Source organism: Diadema antillarum, unplaced genomic scaffold, assembly GCF_040938485.1.
Source record: "Diadema antillarum isolate AM-2024a unplaced genomic scaffold, OU_Dant_1.0 scf00000036, whole genome shotgun sequence".
NCBI lineage: Eukaryota > Metazoa > Echinodermata > Echinoidea > Diadematoida > Diadematidae > Diadema > Diadema antillarum.
The window spans coordinates 2,829,963-2,853,701 of record NW_027270925.1 but is presented as its reverse complement, the minus strand read 5'-3'; the positions used below and the strand labels follow the sequence as shown (position 1 = coordinate 2,853,701).

General features: G+C 40.6%; 1 protein-coding gene across 1 annotated transcript in view; it reads left to right on the top strand.

The window, feature by feature from the left end:
* The window catches only part of LOC139708503 (uncharacterized), a 135,815-nt gene that overhangs the window by 28,938 nt on the left and 83,138 nt on the right, over positions 1-23,739 (top strand). The window contains exon 2 of the mRNA XM_071620453.1: positions 5,557-7,226. Within this exon, the coding sequence (XP_071476554.1) occupies positions 5,567-7,226 (1,660 nt within the window). The 5' untranslated portion in view covers positions 5,557-5,566. The remainder of the gene's footprint in view (positions 1-5,556; positions 7,227-23,739) is intronic.

Here is a 23,739-nt window from a genome sequence, read left to right as displayed (position 1 = left end):
GCAAAGGTTTGTGTGTGTGTGTGGGGGGGGGGGGGGGGGGAGTGAGAAGGGGGTTACACAAAGGGATGATAAGTTTTACATAATGATCCTGACACTGGCCTACCTGTGTATAACCATGCAACCTTGTAGTAATAACTGAAGGCTAGTGGAGGTACGTAGAGAAAGAGAGTATACACAGAGAAAGAGAGATAGGCAGAGAGGTTGTCTTGTCTGATGGACTTGATGATCGTGATTCATTGCTTGTAATCAGTAACAAACGTGAAGGGCTGTAGCCAAGCATCAGGGCATTCGCCACCGCTGATGTGTGTGCATCTGACGCGTACCAGTATGTGTGTCACTCCACAGCCTGGGCTGGCAGCTTCCGTGGCAGGAAATCCCACCAGTTTTAGCTAAGGCCACAAAAGTTCATTTTTTTCCCTCCCCCTTGCTCCTGTTGCTCTCGCTATGTTTAAGAAAGCATTCTTTCCCCCACATATTGTTTTCCAGGACCTGCTGACCTCCGGCAATGATTATTCCGTAGATTTAGAATTAATTCAACGCAGTACCGGGAGTCTTCACTCCTAAGATTTGCCCCAATTACCTGACCATGATGTCCTGATAATCTTTATCTGTAGATTAGATTTTCCATGAGACTATCCGGAATTTACCCTCTTTTATATGAAGGTGTTACGAAGGAAATTGCAGAATCCAGAGCACAACCATAGTGTAAACTGAGTCTGAGCTAAGTAAAGACAATTGAATTACTGTATACACCATTATTAGTGAGTCTAATTTTTTGCGAATCAGGACTTCCGGACAATTATGCGTGTAGTTGAATTTGCAGTTGTGGAGTACAGTGGAACATATGCACGTTGCATTCATGTCGAGACCAGAATTAATATTTTCACCTGTTTTAAACTTCACAAATAGCACCCGAGTTGCGAAATTTGCAATAATGAAAAAAAAACCAGCAACTGGGAAGCACATGCTGTGTATTGTACATAAAGGGATCGTATAACTTTGGTTGAGACCTAACTTCAGGTGTCTAACAGTTTTGGGTGAGATAATGAGAAACCTTCTATGAGTATGAAATATGAAAGATCATGTAATTCCAAGAGGCATTGAACGTTTATTTGATGAAAATTGGTTTTGAAATAGCTGAGATACCCAAAACAGAGTAACTTAATAAAAGGTGGGACCCAGCTTTTATTACGATCACTTTATTTTACCTTGTTTTTGGATGTCTCAGCCATTCCAAAAGCGATTTTCATCGAATAAACTTTGAACTTGTCTTAGAATGGTGTGCTCTGCACTATTTCGTAAGTGGTTTCTTGGTGTCTCGCAAAAAGTTACAAGCCCAATCCTTGCCTCCACCAATGCTGTACAATCCCTTAAAAGTTGAACAGATCTGCATGAAAGAAAAAAGCTATCATAGCGCAAATAATGATGTTTTTGTTTTTGTTTTTTATTTTCTGTATCGAAAAGCTGCAATTTCATCTTCAGTATCATTTCAAGGTAAAATGTCATCTGAACAAAAGGTATTTATTACTTAATATTTGTTTATAGGGGAGTCAATTATAGTCCCTTGAGGTGATGACATGTTATACTTTGATCTAATCTGTATGTGTGGTTACACCTTCTACCAGTACTTCCTGAAAAGAAATAAAGCTGAGAAATTCCATGAATTTGATTTTCTTGTTCATCCCGCTTCAGTGATAGTTTGAACTGAATATGTAGGGCCCTGAATTGGAGCATCATTGGGCCGGATGCATAAACGCTAGCAATTGCTTGTGCTAGCCTTTTACTCGAATCCGTATGCATAAAAACAAGAAATTGCTTGTGAGCAGAAGCTTTTGCTAACAAGCACAAGCAATTGCTTGCTGCCCGCAAGAAATTGCTTAGAGACCAAGCATTTGCTTAAAAACGCATGCATAAAACATACTTTTTGCTAGTTCTTGCTAGCAATTGCTTACGATTTTCCAAGCTCTGTAAAATGAGCTTGAGCTTTTGCTTATCTGGGACGTTCCCTTTTAAGTATCATTTTCATATTCATGGAAGAAAGACCACACTTGTGAAGGAGTGGTATAAATCTACAAGAAATTACTCATAAGTAGAGTAAGAAATTTTTCATTTCAACAACGGGAATGTCCAGTGGTTGGCACGCAAAATGTGATGAAAAACAGGTAGGATGTCTGACTTCGGTGGAGAGCAAGGAGACATCTCTGTCCATGCACTCATAAACATTCATTATTTGTATACTATTTCGCTCTCTCTAAGTAATCACCTGTAGTCTCTGGTATAGCTAAAAACTTTGAAACTTTTGAAATAGTATACCTCTATAATGGGCATTTTCTGGCAGATAGCTTCTAACTTTGTGCTTGTAAGTACTAATAGTTCATTAGATGTGGGCCCCGTTTCATAACACTAGTTACTGATAACAAGTTATGATAGTTGTTGTAAGCTACTGAAATCTTTGCTTCTTGGCTGAGAGCAAATTTGTCGTGGAAATGTGGCAGTTGTTACTGATAACAAGTTTTATGAAATGGGACCCTTGTAGCTCAGTTCTTGAGAGTTTCTTGAAGCTACAGTGTATCAATACTCTTTATGAAAATTGGTGGGACATGCTCCATGCAGAGCAGTTGACTATTTTGTGGCTGCTTCTTTGCCTCGCCTATTTTGCATGGAGATGACTTTCATAGTAGATCTTTTTACCCTGCATCAGTATGGTTACAAGTGTGAATGACTGTCACTTGTCTGTCATATCATGATGCCCTGTCACCATGGAATTATCCTACATGCAATGTACATTTTTAGATATCCACAGAGCGAGCCTACGTAATACGCCTGGAATGCCTGGATTTTCAGATTCACAGGTTTCCTTGTATAATGCAGGTGGATGATGTACTGTGTACAGCAATTTGGTGTCCTCGTATACGTATGCTACAGTGTACATTATGTGTTGACCTGAGCACCGTTTCATGAAAGTTGTCAGCGCTAACAATGTGTCAGTCTCTGACAATTTCAGTAAAGTCCTTCATTATACCCCCGCCAAACGAAGTTTGAAGGGGGTATATAGGAATCGGCGGACGGTCGGGCGGTCGGTCGGGCGGTCGGTCCGTTGCAAATCTTGCGTCGCGAACTACTTCCTCAGTTTTCGACCGATTCCCATAAAACTTGGCACAGATGTGTGCCTTGGGTTGTAGATGTGCAAGACGTATTTTTTGACAGTACCCAAAAGTACATTGCCATGGTAACGGCATATTATGGGCAAAAATGGGTACAAATCTTGCGTCGCGAACTCCTCCCACAGTTTTTGATCAATTCTTATGAAATTAGGTACAGATGTTCATCTGAATATGTTAATGTTTAAGACACATATTTCCGCAGTGGCAAAAAGTGCATTGCCATGGTAACGGCATGTTATTGGTAAAATATAGGGCAAAATGCTTCATGGCAAAACTGCTTCATCAGTGTTCTTCCAATTCTCATGGAATTCATATTGAATGTTTGTCTTAGGATATAGGTCAGCATGACACATTTCTTGACAGTGACAAAAAGTATGTTGCCATGGTAACAGCTCACATATTATGAGCCAAAATGATGGAAAATTTTGTGTTGCAAACTACTTCCTCAGTTTTTGCCCAATTTCCATGAAACTTGGTACAGATGTGTGCCTTTGGTTGTAGATGTGCAAGACGCATTTTTCGACAGTACCCGAAAGTACGTTGCCATGGTAACGGCATATTAATGGCAGAAGATCAAGGAAAGATCTTGCGGATTTAACTACTTCCTCAGTTTTTTGACCAAAGCTTATGAAATGTTGTTTTGACCAAAGCTTATGAAATGTTGTTTGGCGGGGGTATAACCAGTCGCTGTAGCGACATTTCTAGTTTTGATTGGCTGAGAAGCTCTGGACACTGACTATTACTATGGCAATTGTCAGAGACTGACAACTTGGGTAAAAAGACATGGTGTGTATTGTTATTTAGAATCTGGCAGAGCTTTCAGGTCCCTGTATTGTCTTGGATTCTGAAACTTTATGAACCATTTATTAGCTGTTTATCAATATAAAGCAGCTAGTGCAGTGGCGGATCCAGAGTGGGGTGCACCAGTCGCACGCCCCCTCTTTGTTTGTTGTTAATACAAAAGAAATGAAAAGAAAAAATGAGATGAAACCCAGAAGTAGCACCAGATATAATTTGTTTGCCCCCCCCCCCCCCCCCCCCTTTACGGAATTCCTGGATCCGCCCCTGTAGTGTGTTGTTTTGTCTCAGTGATATAGTTAGGAACTGGTGATTCTACATGTATGCTCAGGATGGTTTCATGAAGTCAAAGACAACATATTGCAGGAGCTTATTTATATCAACCATTTAGCTGTTTAGAAAGTAATTTAAAGCAGCTTTTCGATACAAACATTATACAGAAAGGAAGGCATGTTGCTTGCCTAGTTTAGATTAAAAAAAGAAAATGATGGAAGATTAGAGACCTTGCACTCCAATTTCTAAAGCAATATTCATTTCTCTTCTAGTTAATGGAGATTGATTGCACTGTATTCCAGTAAGCATAGCCTTGCTGGTACTTTGCCCTGTACATGGTCTGCATTGCGTTGATGGTAGATGCAACTCACTTCAGGCATAGAATTTAGATTTCCAAACATTTCTCAGGGAGATTTTGGCAGATAATAAACACAAAGCTGTTTTGGTTATATAGTTAGAAGCGCCCTTTTGAAACACCAAAAATAGTGCGATTGCAAACGCATTTGAGCCAAAAGCGTGTTTCTGTGGAGATGATAAATGCGGAGTTGTTGTGGAACGCGTTTGTAGCTCAGACCTGCCTACGCCAACCACTTCCACCTTGGGTCAAACTGCGCAATGGAGCTGTGCAGTGACAAGGCCTCCTTCTCAACTCACAATGGAGATGATAAATGCAGCAACGTGAGAATTGCAATTCGAAGGCCTTTACAAACTTGTTTGATAGTGGGTATTGAAACATGTTTCAAACATGGGAAAGATGACAAATGCAGCCCATGACATTTCATATTTGCTGGCCCTGGTGATCTATATTAGGATATGGGTATTCATGTTCATGTGGTTGAGCACTGATTCTATAGTGTTTGAATATTTTGATAACTTTTATTAAAAAACAAAACAAAAAACAGACAACTATGTAACAACTTTGTAACCAAATCTAAATCAGGCTGTTAGCATTATACAATACAAGTCTGTGATGTATTTCACTTACTGGTAATTCAATTCAAACCTAAGATTGTGCTGTGCAGCTACATTTTCTTTCAACAGTATGAATCATTATTGATACTCTCCAGCTTTTTGTATATTCTTGGGCAGGTAAGTTGGTGTTTAATCCTTTTGTGCGGTATAAATTGGAGACATGCCAACAGTATACTGGAGAAGATGTGTCTACAGATACTGTTTTGTCTATATTTGGTGGTTTACTATACTTTTTAATGATTTGTGTTGTTGAAACACATGACATGTTTACTTGGCATGATCAGTGCATGATGAACATATTAGTCCTTTGTGAATGCTTAATACATTTTTGTTCTTTTCTTTCTTGCAGTGGTGTCACGATGGCAACAGGCAGCCACCTTGCAGTTAATCTGCAAGAGTTGGAAATGCTGAAACGTGAGATACCCCACCAAATGCCAGCAGGTGTCCAGCGTAGCACATCCCTGGATAGTATGCCTCCACCTGCACAGCCCGCACCTGTGGCTAATAACACTGCCAACAATGACCGCCTTCAGCAGCAGCAACAGCAGCAGCAGTCTATGGTTGGCATGGCTGACATGCACAACTCCCTGTCCTCACCCCCACAGGCTTGTCCCGTACAGCGAAGCCGCAGCCTTCCTCTCCTGGATGCCAATCAGGACATACCACCAGAGATCCTGGCCCAGCTGACAGAGAGGGACAATGATCAGATCATGGTAGCCAGTGTGGGACAACACTCCCTACAACAGCAGCCGCAGGAGCCTCAAGAGCAACCACCGCCCCAGCAGCAACAGCAGCAGCAACACAACAACATCAGTGACAGCATCAGTTCAGTCAATTCGATTAGCATTAGTAATGTAGTGTCCAACACTAGTAGTATCAATAATTTCCCGTACACAGAATATGCATCATCAACTCAGCACAGGCTTCTCACTCAGCCTCAACTCCAGCAAGCAACTCCCCTTTCAGACAGTGCACAGCCGTTGAATCTCAGTCAGACTGCTGAAGTTCGGCAGATCCTAAGCCAGAGCTTTGGCCCGCAGCACATCCAGCGAGCCACCAACTTTGCTGGCCGACAAGTCCCCGTTCCCAGGGATTACCTCACACAGGGATTTGACTGGGCCAACATCCCGCAAGCAAGATATGCCATCCGCCCTACCGAACCCCGCCTAGGGTTTCCATCCATGTTGCCTCATGGTATTGGCCAGATGCCACCTGGGTTCAACACAGCAAACTTTGGGGGCAGAGCCATCGACACTTATGGTGTAGGAGCAACTGCAGAAGGTGTAAGGTATAGTATGCCTGGTGCAATGAACTCCAATTTACAAAAGCACCATATGCCCCTGTCCATGATAGCCCAGCGCCATGCCTTCATCAAGGAAGAAGGTGGTCGCCAGTCCCCCAAAGACATTTCACGTGTACTTAATGTTCCAATGGATCAAGCTGACAACAACAACGACAAGTCATCACCAAACATTCAGGCCTTGTCAAATAGCACAGGGAGTAGCATAGCTGAAAAGAATATGATGCCTCTCTCTGTCAGTGTCTCTGTTGCCTTCTCGGAGCCAAGCCAGGACAGCCCTTCTTTCTCACAGCAGAGCAACAGCCCTGCACTGTGCAAACCAGCAGCTGATCAAACCCTGAGCATGATCAATTACCATGAGGACCACCTCCTGTCAGACAGTGGGCTCATGTCCAATAGTCCGGTGCCGAGCACCCTGGACGAGACCTTCCTCAACAGCACCATGATCATCAACTCCACTTCTGGAGCCCGGCTCGGCGACGCAGCCAACCTGACCGGGTTGGACTCGAACCCACCCAGCGTGAAAATGGAGGGCTTTGACCTCTTTGAAGGGAGTGGAGATGTGGATGAGCAGAACTACATTACAGACTCCATCTCTCCCCAGTCCCTGAGTATGGATGCAGCAGATTCCAATCATGGCTTGCCCAATGCCATTCAGGCAGGTCAAGGCAATCCTCGACCTCTGGCCCATGCTGGGGTGTCTCCTGCGCACCAGAGAGGTAAGAATAGACTCTATTTCACTCTTTCCTTTTGTATGGACTGTAGATTTTGATGTGAAATTCTTTGTTCAATCTGTAACTGTTCTCTATTTTCTAGTGCCTCTCCTACCCTTAAAGTATGTGATGTTAGGAAATAAAGTTATAGTCATTCATACCCCAAAAGGTGCTTTTTAACTGTTTGTCAGCAATTTCATTAGAATTCAATCATATCTATGCAGTATGGACCTGAATGGATAAATGCTCTGTAGGATAACTTCTTGTCATTCATAAAGTGGACTCTAGCCACACACTGGCAAACATAGCTTGAAATGTAAGCACAGGTAAGACAACAGTGTGCCAGCCCAGATGGTGATAATGATTGCACTATGTACCCTGTAGTGTTTGATGACAGGATTTATTCTGACCTATCCCATGGATGTGTCAAGGTCCAGTGGATGGCTCATTGTGCTTCCTGCAAGACTGTTGAGGGTCTGAACTGCATGATGATCCTGGCGCCCTACAGCAAGGCCATTTGTCCACAGCTATCCTCTGTACTCAGACATTACCAATATTTTTGTAGATGGAATTCGTACATTATTTTTATTTAGATTTTTTTTCCACATGTCTGTTAGGAAGCATTGAATGCTTATAAGCAAGCAACCACGGGACCACAGCTTGGAGTCCACTCCAAAGGACTAGGCAATGAGGATAAATTGGCGTGTGTGTTGTTCTAAATTGCTTTGTTTGTATTACTGTGAGTGGATTTAGCATACAGTATGTGTTCCCGAATGGGTTACATGACAATTAATGCTGCCGATGGGAGTGGAGAGAACACACCGTTGATGTGGGTCTGATTCCAGTCACTGGGGTGATAATGTTGCAAAGTGCTTTGAGCGCTGTACTGCGGTGGAAGTGCACGAGATAGAACAAACATTTTACAATTTGTGTTAAATACCCAGTAGCATGGGGAGACTGTACATTGCAAAGGTTTGGTCGACTCGGATATATTCAGGAATCCCCATAACAAATTGTTTTCTACCACTTTAAGTGCAGCACACACACACACACACACACACAGCCAAAGAATCTGACTAGAGTAGAATGTTACTGATACTTGGATGCTTTAGTGCACATATTTGCTGACAGGCCAACTCTGTCCTAGCAGGCCTCCACTAGTCGGGTTTTTCGAATGTACCCTGTTGGGTAGCGAATGAAGATTGATTCAATTGGGCCAACCTTCCTATTACATAGTCTCCAAATGCTACCGGGTTTTTACGACACATGAGTCCTCATAAAAGTTTGTTGCATTATCGCATGTATTCTTTGCACAATAAACATTGTCTTGCCCTTCATTAGCGTGGTGTACCTGTAGGTGTAGTAGCTGTTGGGCTCAGATGACTCAGAATCAAAGTTTATACTCTGAACATAGGGGTATGTTATTGGAGGAGGACAAGATACCGTTGGTGGCCCAAATGCAACAATTTGCAGTCGTGAATCCTGTAATATTGATTTAATGCTCAAGCACTGATCACGAGGATTAACACATTGTAAATTGATCAGTGTTGTATATAGTGAGATGAGCCTGACTCTACATGTACATGAAGTTTAGTGCATCATGGATAAAATCAAAGGATCTCCACTGTAATGGAATATTGATGTTGGTTTATAACAACTCACATCCAAAAAAAAAATGTCAACAAAGAACAACACCTCATCTGCTCCCCCCCCCCCCCCCCCCCCATTGCTGTGAAACCATTGGAAATATCATGGATATAGTTTTGTCATGGAGTTTTCTGAGAAAAATCAAATGCATAAATGTTTCAAAGGAGATTTGGTGTCATGCATGGAGCATTGCAGTGCAGAAGTAGCTGTTTTATGTTTATTTAATGCTACATAACATTATACTTCTATGTGATTCAGACTTAACATCATTTTTGGAAGCAAGTTGTAAAATAGCATAGCAGTGTGAATGCAGATAAGCATTGATTTCATTCGTAAACCTAGCATCAGATAGATGTGTGTGTGTGTGTGTGTGTGTGTGTGTGTGTGTGTGTGTGTGTGTAGGTTTGTAGCATTGAGCAGCTGTAAAAGCCTGGACAACAGGTGTTAGACTCATGCTGAGGTACACTTAAAACTACCACCCCTCTTACAAAATTTGTACACTCACACATACACACATGCACATTGTATACAAACCCTCACAGGCAGGACAGATGTGCTATATGATCATCCTACAGATTCAATGCCTGAATAGTAACATGTTTCAGATTTTAACCACACTGTGTCATTGAATTAGTTCAAGCCCTTGCATTATGTTCATCAATCAAGAATCAAGTTTGTGTTTTGCAATGATGAATAATTTTCATGCAAACTAGACATCCTTGTGTAATCAGCACATTTACAACTTTGCATACTAATGGAACTCTGCGCTGTATACATAATCAACAAAAGTGACTTGTTAGTAGATTGAGACATTGCTCTTCACCTCCCCCACCTTGTCTTTGTGTACTACGTGCTACAGTGTGTGTCTGTGAAATTATCACATATTAAAAGAGTATGAGGTTTTGCAGTCCTGGGCTGGATCCCAGAGGAAATATCCTGAGGCTGATGAGACAGCACTATAAATGCATGTTTCAGTATCACTGCAAAACTCTTATTAGTGTTCTCTGTCTTTGTCTCTCTCTCTCTCTCTTGATGGACAGGAAGGATATGATGCTAGTACTTATAAATGCAAGAGTAATTATGTGTGTGTGTGTGTGTGTGTGTTGTGTGTGTGTGTTTGTTTGGAGTGATGAAATAGCTCTGCCAAACTAGGGATGAAATACAGTGCACTCTCGTTATAACAAACACGGTTATAACGAAATTCCGGTTACAACAAAGTTAAAATCAAGGCCATAACATTAGACGCTCTATGTATTTTTATTGTTTATTTGTTCGGTTAGAACGAAATTTCGATATTACAAAAGAAAACAGCCGGTCCTGGGAACTTCATTATAACGGGAGGCCACTGTATTGGGTCAGCCCATCTCTTTCAGGGATGGAGGTTGGGAGGGGGAAATGTTTGTATCAGGTAAAATATATTCCGGGATCTCAACTGATTATGTCATGCAGCGCACGTTAGCTCACAAAAATTGGAAGGTGTGCAACTCCAGCGATGTTTGACGTTTCCACCAGTTTAGTCGTAGTTGAAAGATCGCTTGTGGGGGGCCACTCTGCTGAGCATGGGATGGGGCATTGAGCATAATGAGTTGATTGGAGGAGCAAGTGTGTGTGTGTGTGTGTGTGTGTGTGTGTGTGTGTGTGTGTGTTGTGTGTATGTGTGTATGTGCAGGAGCGGAAGGCTGCATTTGAATGTACTTGCAATGAACTTGCGAGTAGTGGCCGAGTTACAGTACTCCTGCAATCCTGTGGGCTCTTGAGAAGTCCAGGGCAGTATTGATCCGAAGCGGGAAGAGGGAGGGTGGGGGAGAGAGGGTAGGGGTGGGAAAGGAGGGGGATGGAAGAGTGGGACTGAGGGAGCGATGAAAAGTGAGAGGAGGAGAGATAGCTGCCGATGCAGTCTCACGGATAGAGGTGATGTAATTCATACCCAGTGGCAGTGCGTGCAGTTAGAGGTCTTCATGTTGTTTGGCATTGAGGTTAGGGATAATTTGTGACCGAGTTCAGAGGGGTTTGGGAGGGAATACAGTGGAGACTGTCATCGTCTGGGAACGGAAAAAAAAAAGTGAGATGTGATAATTCAGGGGTAGATAGATTAACAAGTGGACTACCTGAAGAAACAGCAGCAGCAATGGTTAAGATGCATCTCAAACCTGTTCTCAACTTGCAACAACAGTTTAATATGGTATGACACTGAGAACACGTCTTATCCTTATAGCAAGGAATTTTAAATCAACAACACTGAAAATACAGATCTTTAGATGCAGATTTATAGTAAGGCATTTTTAATTTGAAACTTGCTTTGTATTTCCTGAGATTAAAGCCTGTGAAGGCAGTCCAGCTACAGTGTATGGTTGTACCATGCACATTCCCTTCTGCTTCTTGGTGGATTGTGGACAACTTTCTGGCTTTCAAAGTTATTTCATAGCATTGACAGAAAGCTTGCTTGAAGCTTGCCAGATATAGCATTACAATCTAAATGCATTGGGAACTGCATTCCAAGATGAAACATTGTCCTGTCATATCTTGCAGTTTGAACAAATTGAATGTCTTAATTCTTATAATTGTCCTTTGGGAATGTTCTATAACATAGAAATAAATATCAGAGTTGACTGGCCTGTTATATGTTTAGATGCCACTTATAGTATGTATCTAGTAAATACATCACATCTTTCCTTTTGAGAATAGTCCTTGTAATACTGTGAAATGTGTTTGCCTTCGGTGGGGGGGGGGGGGGGGGAGGGGGAATCTGCAGCATATTGCTGAGTGGGACATGATTTGAGTGTCAAATTAATTTCATCTGCAACCAAGGACATTTCCACTGGAAATGTGATATTGCAAACAATTGCATGTTATTTGTAGATGAGGAAGAAAGAGCTCTTTGTAAGAATTTAAAGGTCAGAACTTCTGCTGAAAATTCTTCCAGGCTGCAGTGTATCTGTAATGCCCATGTGGCTGACATGTCATGGCACAAAATACACAGCTGTGACTAATCCTGAGCGGATCTTTAAAAATAGCGTCTGCCTGGTAAATGTGCTTGTACAAGAAGGGTAGTAAACACACAAACAGGAAGCAAATGTAGAATAGGGTTGCAGTTTTCCATTGTACACCGCCCAACCCTCTGCATTTAGTATACGGTAGCAATGTCATCCGGATGAAATTGTACCAAAGATTATGTCATTGGAAGTGCAGTATTTATCTGCAACAGAATTACTTACGTCATTGCTCTTGATGTAGAATGATTTCCAGTCAAATACCCTACAAGCCACAAATTTGCGAGCATGACATTTCACAAATAAGGACTTGTGAGAAGATTTTGTAAGTCATTGAATTTGAGAAAGGGAACTGCATTGGTGGAATAACAAATCAGTATTTTCCCTCAATTAGAAGTAAAGTTAGCAATATTACATCTTTGAGGTGGTATAACTTACATGTGTACAGTTAAGTGTTATCATTGAAAATAATATTTTGACGTATAGTTTACTCTGAGGCACTGTCAACTCCCAAAATTTGCAAAGTCAAACTAGAGCAAAATGTTCAAGAGAAACAATAACAGATGTCTATGGATAGAGCATGCAAAGTATAGCATATCTTATGGAATCTATTATGTACATGTAATATGTATCTTGCCTTTTGATATAATAATCCACTCTATGTTCAAGTAACCTTAACCCATTGAGGGCTAGTCTCGAGTGAATACTTTGGGCAGTTGTCTATGGGAAATGTGTGTTATACCAATATCAGCTCATCCTCCATGGATTTTAGAGTAATAGTAAGACAAACAACTGCAGACAGTTCCACTGAAATTACACTGTAGATGTGAAATGAGAAAGCTGCAAAATTTAATTGTATCGCAAAGGGGAAAACTAGGTATGTAATGATGGTTGAATTGTGACACTATGTCAACCTGCAGTATCATCTGGGCATGTCATAATTGTGTTGTCAGTAACATAATCACTAATGTTGTCAGAGTAAAACCCCTTTTGGACCAACTTTACTTGCTGGATAACGGTGAACTCCCAGTGGTCTAATGCATAGAATGCCAATTGTTATCACTAGGTGTGTCTTTATCAAACTGAAGTTCAAACTAGCATGCTATTTTGTGGTTTAGGAAAATAACCCGACATTACGAATGTGCATCTTCATCAACTAAAAAACAGTTCACTTGGGAAATTAGCCTGAAGTTGATGCATTATACGCACGGTTCGAATGATGGGATCGAAAAAATTTTGGGCCGATGGAGATGCAACCCAAATTCACAAATTAGCGTGTTATTTCACAAACTTAACCAAGATTTTTTGGAAAATTTTTGTAACTTTTATATATGCTGGTCATTACAGTACTTCAGGGAACTTCCTCCAATGTTTTTAGTTTTTCTCTGAATACTCATTCAGTACAATTGCTCCATGATGATTAGAGTTCCCGTACTTGCATCTAAGCCTTGAATCATTGGGTGAATGGCACTTTTTGTAACTTTTATATATGCTGGTCATTACAGTACTTCAGGGAACTTCCTCCAATGTTTTTAGTTTTTCTCTGAATACTCATTCAGTACAATTGCTCCATGATGATTAGAGTTCCCCTACTTGCATCTAAGCCTTGAATCATTGGGTGAATGGCACTTGACATTCTTTCATGCCATTTGTGAATACTCTCAGCAGGTGTTGAATACTCACTCACTGATGAATGGACAATTCTGTCCGTCTTAGTGACAATGTTGCCTCAGGCACAGACCTATCTGCATTACCCTTTGCAACAAATGATACAGATGATTGATATTAATTTGCATTGCCCATCTGTCCTGGGCTGTCAACATTCACAAGCATACACTTGCACTTCAGATTAATACATCACAGGTGTCCCGTAGGTAGGGTGTAGAAGTTTGTTGTCAGTATTGCAAGACATTGATAAAAAGGTGGGCATACTGTAGAAATATTTATTCAAATTCATGGATTTTTTCCCCCTTGAGGACCTAGTGTAGAGATATTCAGCTCTCCAATTTCTGATCCAAATGCCAAGATTTTTTTTGCTCCCGTTCAGATGAACAGAAATATCCTTCTAATTGCAGATGATGATGATTTATTGACCAAACTGCGGATGCGTGAAATCCAGCGAAATGATGACCCTTGCTCCTGTGTTCATGCACTGTTCTGAATGATGGGATAGAAAATCTTGAGATTATTTACTCTAGCATTTGGACACTTGACGCAGTGCAAATTATCACAGCATTTTTCAAATAAAGATTTCTTGGGATTTGGATCACAATGCAGATCGTGCTATTTAGTGAAACAGTTATGTTGACACTGGCAAAAATCTTAAGGTGCGAATCCCACTTTAATTCATGTCAATGTGGATGCCACTCTTGAGATTAAACTTTTGTTTAGTTTATAGATAATTTTGTAAACGTCAATATTTTCGTGTGATTAATTTTTCATGCTTTGTGGCTCAAAAACATATACGTGGGTTCTTGAATTCACACTGCAATTGCTTTATTGTAAACAAGGAATGTTCGCATGCATTTTAATTTCACGAATTTCGCGAGCGCCGAGATTCGCGAAATTAAAATGCACACGAAAGTTCTTGTCTACACTATATGCATTGAATGCCAGTGGCAGTTCGCGAAAATTTCATGCTGCAAAAAGGTCCGTCGGCTCCAATTTGCTACACGCTACAAATTCATGCCGCGAATATATCATGTTTTACAGTATACTGGTATGTTTTCATCCAGTTCATAGAAAATGCATGAAAATTGAATGCTGTGGCCTGCACAGAAACTAAGTACGTAGACACATACTGTGCTCAAATGAATACTACTGATAGTACCAGCTTGGGGGTGTTTCATAAAGCTGCTCGTAAAGTTACGAACAACTTACGAGTGACTGGTGATCAGTTCTTGTGCTGAATTATGGAAATTCTGATAAGTATAGCACATCAGAACTGATCCCCAGTCGCTAGGAAGTTGTTCGTAACTTTACGGACAGCTTTATGAAACACCCCACAGGGCACACATACACATGCACACTCATACCAGAGAGGCATCACTGACAAAGTGCACCATTCAACCCGTTCAAATTGTGCAGAGAAAATTGTCAAAGATATATTCGCAGGTTGTAGAATTGCTTGCCAGAATAGCTTGAAATATGCGAAAATTGATGTATCGCAAATATCTCTGCGTTTACAGTAGCTTGTGCAGGACTGCTTGATTGCAAGCCAGAAGGAATGGAATCTGTTAACAGAGGTAACTTTCAGCACGACAAGTGTGACAGCTTTTGGTGAGCAATTCACACATCTTTGGTGTTTCAACGTATACACGTCTCTGCATACTGCTACGGCATTTCCTGTCATTGTGAGACAGGTGTGGCATACACTTCAAAGTTTCTGAGGAAAGTGTATGTGTTTGTCTGTTTGGCTGTGTGTGAGTGCGTTTGTGTGCTCCTTTCCTCTGTGCTCTGTCTGCTCTGAAGAGTTTTGGCAGGCATAAATATTCGAAAGTAAGTTACCATTTTGAGAATGATTCAGAGTTTCATTAACATTGTACAGTGGTCACCGCTTAATCGGGAGTGGTCTAGAGACAAGATGTTCTCCCGTTTAAGCGATGACTGGCATTAGCCTGTGCAAACCACACAAAATGAAGCCCAACATGTGGGCATTATAAACCATGCACAGGTACTAAACCCATTGATAACCACAGAAGCAAGTACACACGTTATGGCATTCAAACACAAACGGCCAAAAAAAAAAAAAAAGTCCCAGCAGTTTCATAATTTTGGCAAATGCATCATCAGAACAAACCTTCATTTGATCCACAAAATATCCTCACAATGCTTACCACTCAGTCAATGCAGAGAAAGAGGCAGCACTGCTTAAACTTTAATGTGTTAACAACATGCACATTACGACAACATTGATTGCAATGAACACATCTTTTTTTCATATTCATGCCTCCTTGTTACGTGTCTGTCACACACACACACACTACACACATTCTGTGCGCAGGCAGGGAGAGTACGGGAAGATGACTCTCTGTATCGCACTGAAAGGGTGGTGAGTGCATGAGAAGAAGCTGACGATGCTCAATATGACCGCTTACACTACGTCCTACTGTATAACGGCAAATGCTTAGACTGTGCAATCAGCATAATCTATCTGGAAATTGTTAGAAAATAACCTTTCTGGCAAGGAAATGAAATACCTGCAATTATTTCTATGAATTTCCTTCTCATTTTTAGACATTAAAGATGGACAATGGAAGTGTTACAGCCAGAATTTGTCCCAATAAAGCAGTTGGATGGAAATAACACATGCTGGAGTGAGATAATGCACAGTCCTCAGCTAAGATGTCACAGATAGGAAACTTAATTTTCTGGCTCTTGTTTCATATTTAAAGATACAATGATTCAAATCAACGGAAACATCAGAAGTAAGGAAAATCTAAACTGAGGTACTTCATCAGGGAAACAATAAAGCTAGTAATAATAATCAAAACACAAGATTTTTTTCATGGAAATCCACATTGTTTATAAATTCACATTACAACTCTTAGTAGTTTAACATTATATTCCATGTTCCAAGCATGAGCTGGACATCTTTTCTGTGTATTGAGCAGGTATAATGTGTGAGGGATCCATATTTACAGTACTGTCGTGTGTTTGGGAAATTCCCCCTTATCATCAGTTTCGAGATAAGGCATGCAGCGTACTGTATACGCTATATATTTCGCGTGGGTTTTAAATTTCGCGAGTCGGGAGCTATTCGCGAAAAACAACACGCGAAAATATTACCTTCCAAAATGAATCCCTTGCCTTGATGATACGAACATTTCAGTACTAGTATACCATGTCAGGGCTTACCGAACAGACCATACTGGCTCAGCTTGTTTACGTTTACGCACGTCCACGTCTACTTACGAATACTGTAGAGAGCCAATCCATTATCGCAAGGGGACCACTCGTCAGAAATCTAGCGCGATGGACTTAACCACTTCAAAAATGTTGAATTCTAACTTACTAGTTCGCAGAGCTTGGTAAGTTTTTTCATGCAGTGTATAACTAGTATCATTCTTATTTGCTAGTAAGTTGAAAATTCACACTTTCTTTGCCACTTCATATTTTCTCTGGTCCCCCAATCGCGAATTTAACCACTCGCGAAAGTGTGTGACAGCGGCAATTCGCGAAAATTTATGTACGCGAAAATTATAGCGTATACAGTAGCTTGTGAAAGCTGTGAAAAATAACCAAGTTTTGTTTCAACTCACTAGTAGGATTAGGACAAAGTACCGTATTTGAACATTGGGATGTGAAATGGAGACCGACATGAGACATCCAAAACTCTTTTGCCTGAATAGTCACATTACCATGTACTGTCAGATTTTGTAGGTCTCTGATAAGCTTTCACTGAATATTATAAACATAGTTGGGCAAATTAAAAGCCACTGTCAAAACTAGAATCTTACTTGATGACAGTTGGTCTGTTTTTGCAAGTACACTGTACTAACCAGAGGACAGTGTCACAGTCAACCATACAGTTGAAGTTTAAGTAATTCAACCTGCTCCATCTTAAAGCAAAATGTCATACATTTACCCTTTTTTTGCAAAATATGTTTTTCTAATTTTTGTGTAGTACAATTCATATGTAATTCTTTTGAAGAGCCCACATTACTGAGAATCTCCTAAGATAAAAAGATTATTTTTCTTTATCATGACCACAATGCCGTAATCTTCATATTCCACAAATAGACCAATTCCAAAGTACATGTTTTCCTGAATGCTTATGACAACAAACTCTGAAATATCACCGTTAGAATGCTGCTGGATTTGTTTCAGTCAGACTGTGTGATGGTGTTTCATCGGCGTGGTCACTGAGCCGTTAAGTGACTGGCTCCCATGTCCAATATGACAACATCATCTGCGGCAGTGATTATAATTACAGATTGTGTTTCATCGAGGGTTGCGTAGAATCGTGTGTGTAGTAACAGATGCTCGGCCACTTGCCACGATTGGGATATCAAGTGACTCGGCTCTTCCATATTAATGCCAATTATGTGCGCAAAGCAGGTGATCACATAGTTGGGGGTAATTCCATATGATTTAGAGGCAGGAACAGTGGAGCAATGCCATTACCTGAGTGCAAATCCTGGTTCCCATGTCGACATGATGTGTCATGTTTTTCCAGGTAACTGCGTCAACGTGAGTTACGGATTGAATAACTTGCCGTGACTGTCTGCAATTACAGGCATGCATCATGCAGTAACGACTCTTCATTGTATTATAATGCAGACCTGATTATGATGATCCGGAAGAGTGGTAAAATGTAAAGGCATAGTTTATATGATAAAGATTTCATTAATTTTTTTTTTTTTTTTTAGAGTAGGCTTTTTGCCATTTCTTTGAATTCCTCATCTGACTGCCCTGAGTAACAAGTGGTGATTCAGCAGAGTATTTGTTTGTCCACAGTGTATTAGTTTGCTGTTGTTTTTTCAATGTCACACTGACATTTCTTTTTTTTAAAAAGACAGCTCTGGAGTGAACTTCAGCCATTCTGTATATTCTAATTTTAATCTTTTTCTTCTTTTTTTTTTCAAGTTAACTTGAACAAGTAGTGACATTGCACTTAAAGACCTGGCAGCATGGGGATGACATGGATGGCCCGATTCGTTGGTTGCCCACCGGGGCACCCTCGAAAGCCATGAATAGCACTGGTTAGCGAATATGTGCATTGAAGTGTATCCTCATCAGTAACGTTCAAGTCCAGTTGAGATTCTTTGGTTATCAGTGGTAAAGCTGTATACACACAATTTATTAGAGTGATTCTAGAGTACTTCTGAGCCGGGCCAGTTTTCTCACTCTGTGATATGTCCCTACAGTACTGGGTCTTTCATTTTGTACTGAGTTTGGTTGGTATCTTTATCAGCTGAGTTAGGCAGTACCCATGATTGAAACAGAATCATCAAAATATGGACAACTTGCGCACATATCTTTCAGATGTCTTTTGATTCTGAACCATAGAGATATAGCGATTGTACTCTCCCCCCCCCCCCCTCCCTCCATTTTTAGGGGAATTTTTGCTTGAAGAATAGAGCTTGACCATAGTGTACAAATGGTTTATTGTCCCCGCCGAACGAGTTCGAGCAGGGGACTATGAAACGGGCTCCGTACGTGTGTGTGTCCGTGTGTCCGTCCGTCCGTCTGTCCGTCCGTCCGTCCGTGTGTCCGTGTGTCCGTGTGTGCGTCTATGTGTGATCAAAATCTTCAATTTGCTACTTCTCTGTCATTTATGAGCCAATTTTGATTCTGTTTGCTTTATATGATAGCACTACATGGGAGCTTTGAAACTTCTACACAGAATTTCAGTCGTGACCTTTGACCTTGACCTTTGACCTATATTGTACATTTTGCTACAAAATGCTACTCCTTCGCCATTTCTAACCCGATTTCGATTCCGTTTGCTTTATGTGATGGCACTAGGTGAGGGCTTCAAAACTTCTACACAGAATTTTGACCTTTGACTTCTTTGACCTTTGACCTTGATTTTTTGACCTATATTGTACATTTTGCTACAAAATGCTACTCCTTCGCCATTTCTAACCCGATTTCGATTCCGTTTGCTTTATGTGATGGCACTAGGTGAGGGCTTCAAAACTTCTACACAGAATTTTGACCTTTGACTTCTTTGACCTTTGACCTTGATTTTTTACCTATATTGTACATTTTGCTACGAAATGCTACTCCTTCGCCATTTTTAACCCGATTTCGATTCCATTTGCTTTATATGATGGCACTAGTTGAGGGCTTCAAAACTTCTACACAGAATTTTGACCTTTGACTTCTTTGACCTTTGACCTTGATTTTTGACCTATATTGTGCATTTTGCTACAGAATGCTACTCCTGCGCCATTTCTAACCCGATTTCGATTCCGTTTGCTTTATGTGATAGCACTAGGTGAGGGCTTCAAAACTTCTACACAGAATTTTGACCTTTGTCTTCTTTGACCTTTGACCTTGATTTTTGACCTATATTGTACATTGGCTACAAAATGCTACTCCTTCGCCATTTCTAACCCAATTTCGATTCCATTTGCTTTATGTGATGGCACTAGGTGAGGGCTTCAAAACTTCTACACAGAATTTTGACCTTTGACTTCTTTGACCTTTGACCTTGATTTTTTACCTATATTGCACATTTTGTTACAAAATGCTACTTCCGGCGGGGACATATGTTACGCACCGCGTAATTTCTACTTTTCCTTGTTTGATGGGAAATGGTTGCTAGGGAAGTAGACTTTCTGGGGCACTGTTTTTCTTTTCATTTGACAAGAGGGGCATTCCAGAGGTGTGCAAAGCGTGTTGTCTTTCCTGGCATGGCTCAGCATTACAAGTCAACACAGGAATTTATCTTCTATCACAACTGTTTCCAGCAGATTTGGTAAATTGCACTCTGTAACTAATGAAAAAAAAAGAAGAAAAAAATTACGGGCCCTGTTGTATGTTTTCCAGAAATTTGTATCAGTTGGCACAGTCACTCCCAGTTTTTTCATATAATTTTTTTCTTTTTTCCACACGAGCATTCTATGAGTACCAGGATGTCAAACTGCAACTAGGAGGAAATCTACATGTAGGATAGCAATTACAGTACTGTAGTACATTGTAGTTTCACACTTTTAATGCTGCCATTTCAAGCTAACTTTCGGATACTGGAAGATCTTATGGTCTTGTAGAACAATATGCAATAAAAGACCAGCAGCGTTATTTGTCACTGCAAACTCATGACAGTATTGTGTGAAAATCCAGTAGCTCTTATCAGAACAATAATTTGTGGATACAGAGAAACCTGTTAGGTCGAAAGACTGATGGACGTGTATGTGGGCCCTTTCTCCTCATGATGTTCTTTCCATTTGATGTAGATGTAACAGCAAAAATATGAACACAAAAAACGAAGAGAAAATATCACATTTCAGGGAGAAAGAAATTTGCTGGCAAATGTGATCAGCAGTGATTCGGCCTGTCTTCATCAGACCGAAGTTTCAAAGTAGCATGCTATTTTGTGGTTAGAAAACTAGCCCAATTTCAAATTAACCTGCTATTTGACTGGCTTTTTCCTCAGAAATCTTGGTCTGGTTTGTGAAATAGTGCACTGATTTTTTAATTAGCCGAAAATGTTCTTGATCCCATCACTCAAACCGCACACTGAGCCCATAGAACTCTTGGCTGAGCGAGTAGAGCAATCGCGAGCCGAGTAATGTTGCAAAGTACACGTGCCTCAACTTTGGGCTAATTTTCCAGGCGGGCTGTTTTTGAGCTGGTGAAGACGCACATTCGTAATATGTATTGGTCTATATATTTTCCTTAACCGCAAACTGGCCCGCTAGTTTGAATTTCGGTCTGATTCAGACAGGCCTATTGACCAACTATCACTGAAATAACTTAATCCTTCCCAAGCTAAATGCAACTAATTGTTATCCACTAAGTGCTGAGGAGAGAATATAGCCATTGTTGCCTGGAACAGGCATTAAATCACAATAAAATGGGTTTGCCCAGATGGGGAAATACATTGTACTTGATGAAATCTCTGCACATGTTGAATAGCTGTTTTGAGAGTGTATGATAGGCACTTGTCATTGGTTTGCAGTTTTTAGGGTTCACTGTGATCTTGTTTCCGTAGTCAGCTTGATGGCTTCTGCTTGACAGGCTGTATGAAGCGAGATAAAGTCAATATTGTTCAGTTGTGTACAGTGCAGGGTCACAACAATCGCGATCTCTTATACGCTGCCGATCGTGTTGTCACCAAGTATCAAGTGACATGCATGATTGAGTGTATGGAGAAATGATGCATGTGTACGTTAGTTGCGGGCCCCTCTCCTCACCAGTGACATTAATGTGCTTGTTGCAACGTAGCCGTGTGCTGGAAACCCAGAGTCGGGCAGCAGTCCAAAGGTTACTGCCGTGTGTGATTTCACCATCCTAAGTCTGAGAGGCAACGTAATTAGGTGTCCCTATTTATCAACTAAGATCCTTATCATGTAGCAGCTTGACAAGAAGGCTTGCACGATGACCACTGGACATGTACAGTTTCGTTGGCAATGTGTTGTAGTATACATCATCATGTTAGTTCTGTATACCAGGAGAACCGGCATGACTGCTGTATGCGCCATATTTTTAGCAAGTCTAATTTTCGGCGCATCAGGACTTGCCAACAATTACGCAAGTGATTAGGTTCATTATTGTGGAGTGCATTAATGAACAGAAACATGAACATAATATGTGCACAATGCGTTCATTTTAGGATCAGATTCAATATTCTTGTATGTTAAATTCACAAATAGCATGTGACTTGAGAGGGAAATTCACAAAAATAAAAACCTTGCAACATGTATGGTGTAAATGGTATGTGACTTCAGGTATGGACTTAGGCCTCATAGAGAGTTTCATTTTTAGTATCATGTGCTGAAAGGAACATTATTTTTATCTTCCATCTTTGAGGACAGTTTCAGATATACTGGTAGTAGTAGCTAAATTGGATTTTGATTAATTATTAACGAAAATAAAAGGTTGTGATAAACTAATAGCATGGTAACTAGAATAGATTTCATTGAAAAAAAGAAAGATTGTGATATGTGACTCCTGTTATAGCAAAGTCCTCAAGATGGGCAGTTTTCTATCACTTTATCAAAGTTTGACCACATTCTATTGCGCAGACTCATCTGCCAGGACCACTATAAATTTGTACAGCAGCGTGCTCGGTGCAAATTGCTTTTCAAGTCGAGAATGCATCTTCTCAGAAGCCAGGAATGAGAAATCTCCCTGTATAAAGGATGTTCTCTGATAATCATGTTTTCATGCTATCAGCTTTATTTTACTCTGGAGATGATAGAAAAATAAATATTCAGTCTAGAAAATCAGAATTGATACTTGCTAAACTTACAATACTGCAGCTCTTCCATAGACTCACACATAACTTACGTTACACTCGCGAACTACAGCGAGTTGGGGCTTGCAGTGAATTTGAGTGGAAGGAGAGTTTTGTTGACCGAATGAGATCTTCCTGTATAAAAGATGTTCTCTGATAATCATATTTTCACGCTATCAGCTTATTCTACTTAGGAGACGATAGAAAAATATATATTCAGAATTGATACAACCTAACCTTACGATACTGCAGCGCTCCCATTGATTCACACGTATCGCGAATTTAGCGAGTCGGGTGCTATTTGCGGATCTAAAAACACGCAAAAATATTGGATAAGACTTGCACACAGTTTGGTTCTACACTCTGCGCGCGCTGTATTTCACAATCGCAAATTTAACCACTCCCAAAATTGTCGTGAAGTCAGACTCGCTAAATACACTACGCTACACTTGTGAAGCAGTGATGTTGTGTTTTGAGAACTTGTGGAGAGCTTTATTGAAAATTTTCTCAAGAATTTTCAATGGTACTCCCCATCATAACGTGGATGCAGCGAACTAGCGAATGGTGAACTTTCACTGCGCAAGGGCAGCATACAGAGCTTTTATTCACCATCAAAGACAGGCGTGTATTTCGGCGAGGTATTCGCCGTTGGGCTAGAATGTGGCGCGGAGCCCGGCAAGTTAACTCGCCATTGGTCGCGATAGGGTTAACTGAAGGAAATTTTGCACCACGTATGGTACTGTAATGCTTGATAATTTGGGGACCTGAAATTTTATTTTGATGGAGAGAAATGTCATTATATAACCATGCTCATTTCACCAGGAACATCCTGTACTAGTAGAATGGTATGAACTGAAAGAGATTTCACCCCCCCCCCCAAAAAAAAAAAAGATTATGACTAACTTATAAGCCCACAGCATTACTGTAAATGCCATATATATATTTTACAAGGTTTTATTTTTCTATTATATAT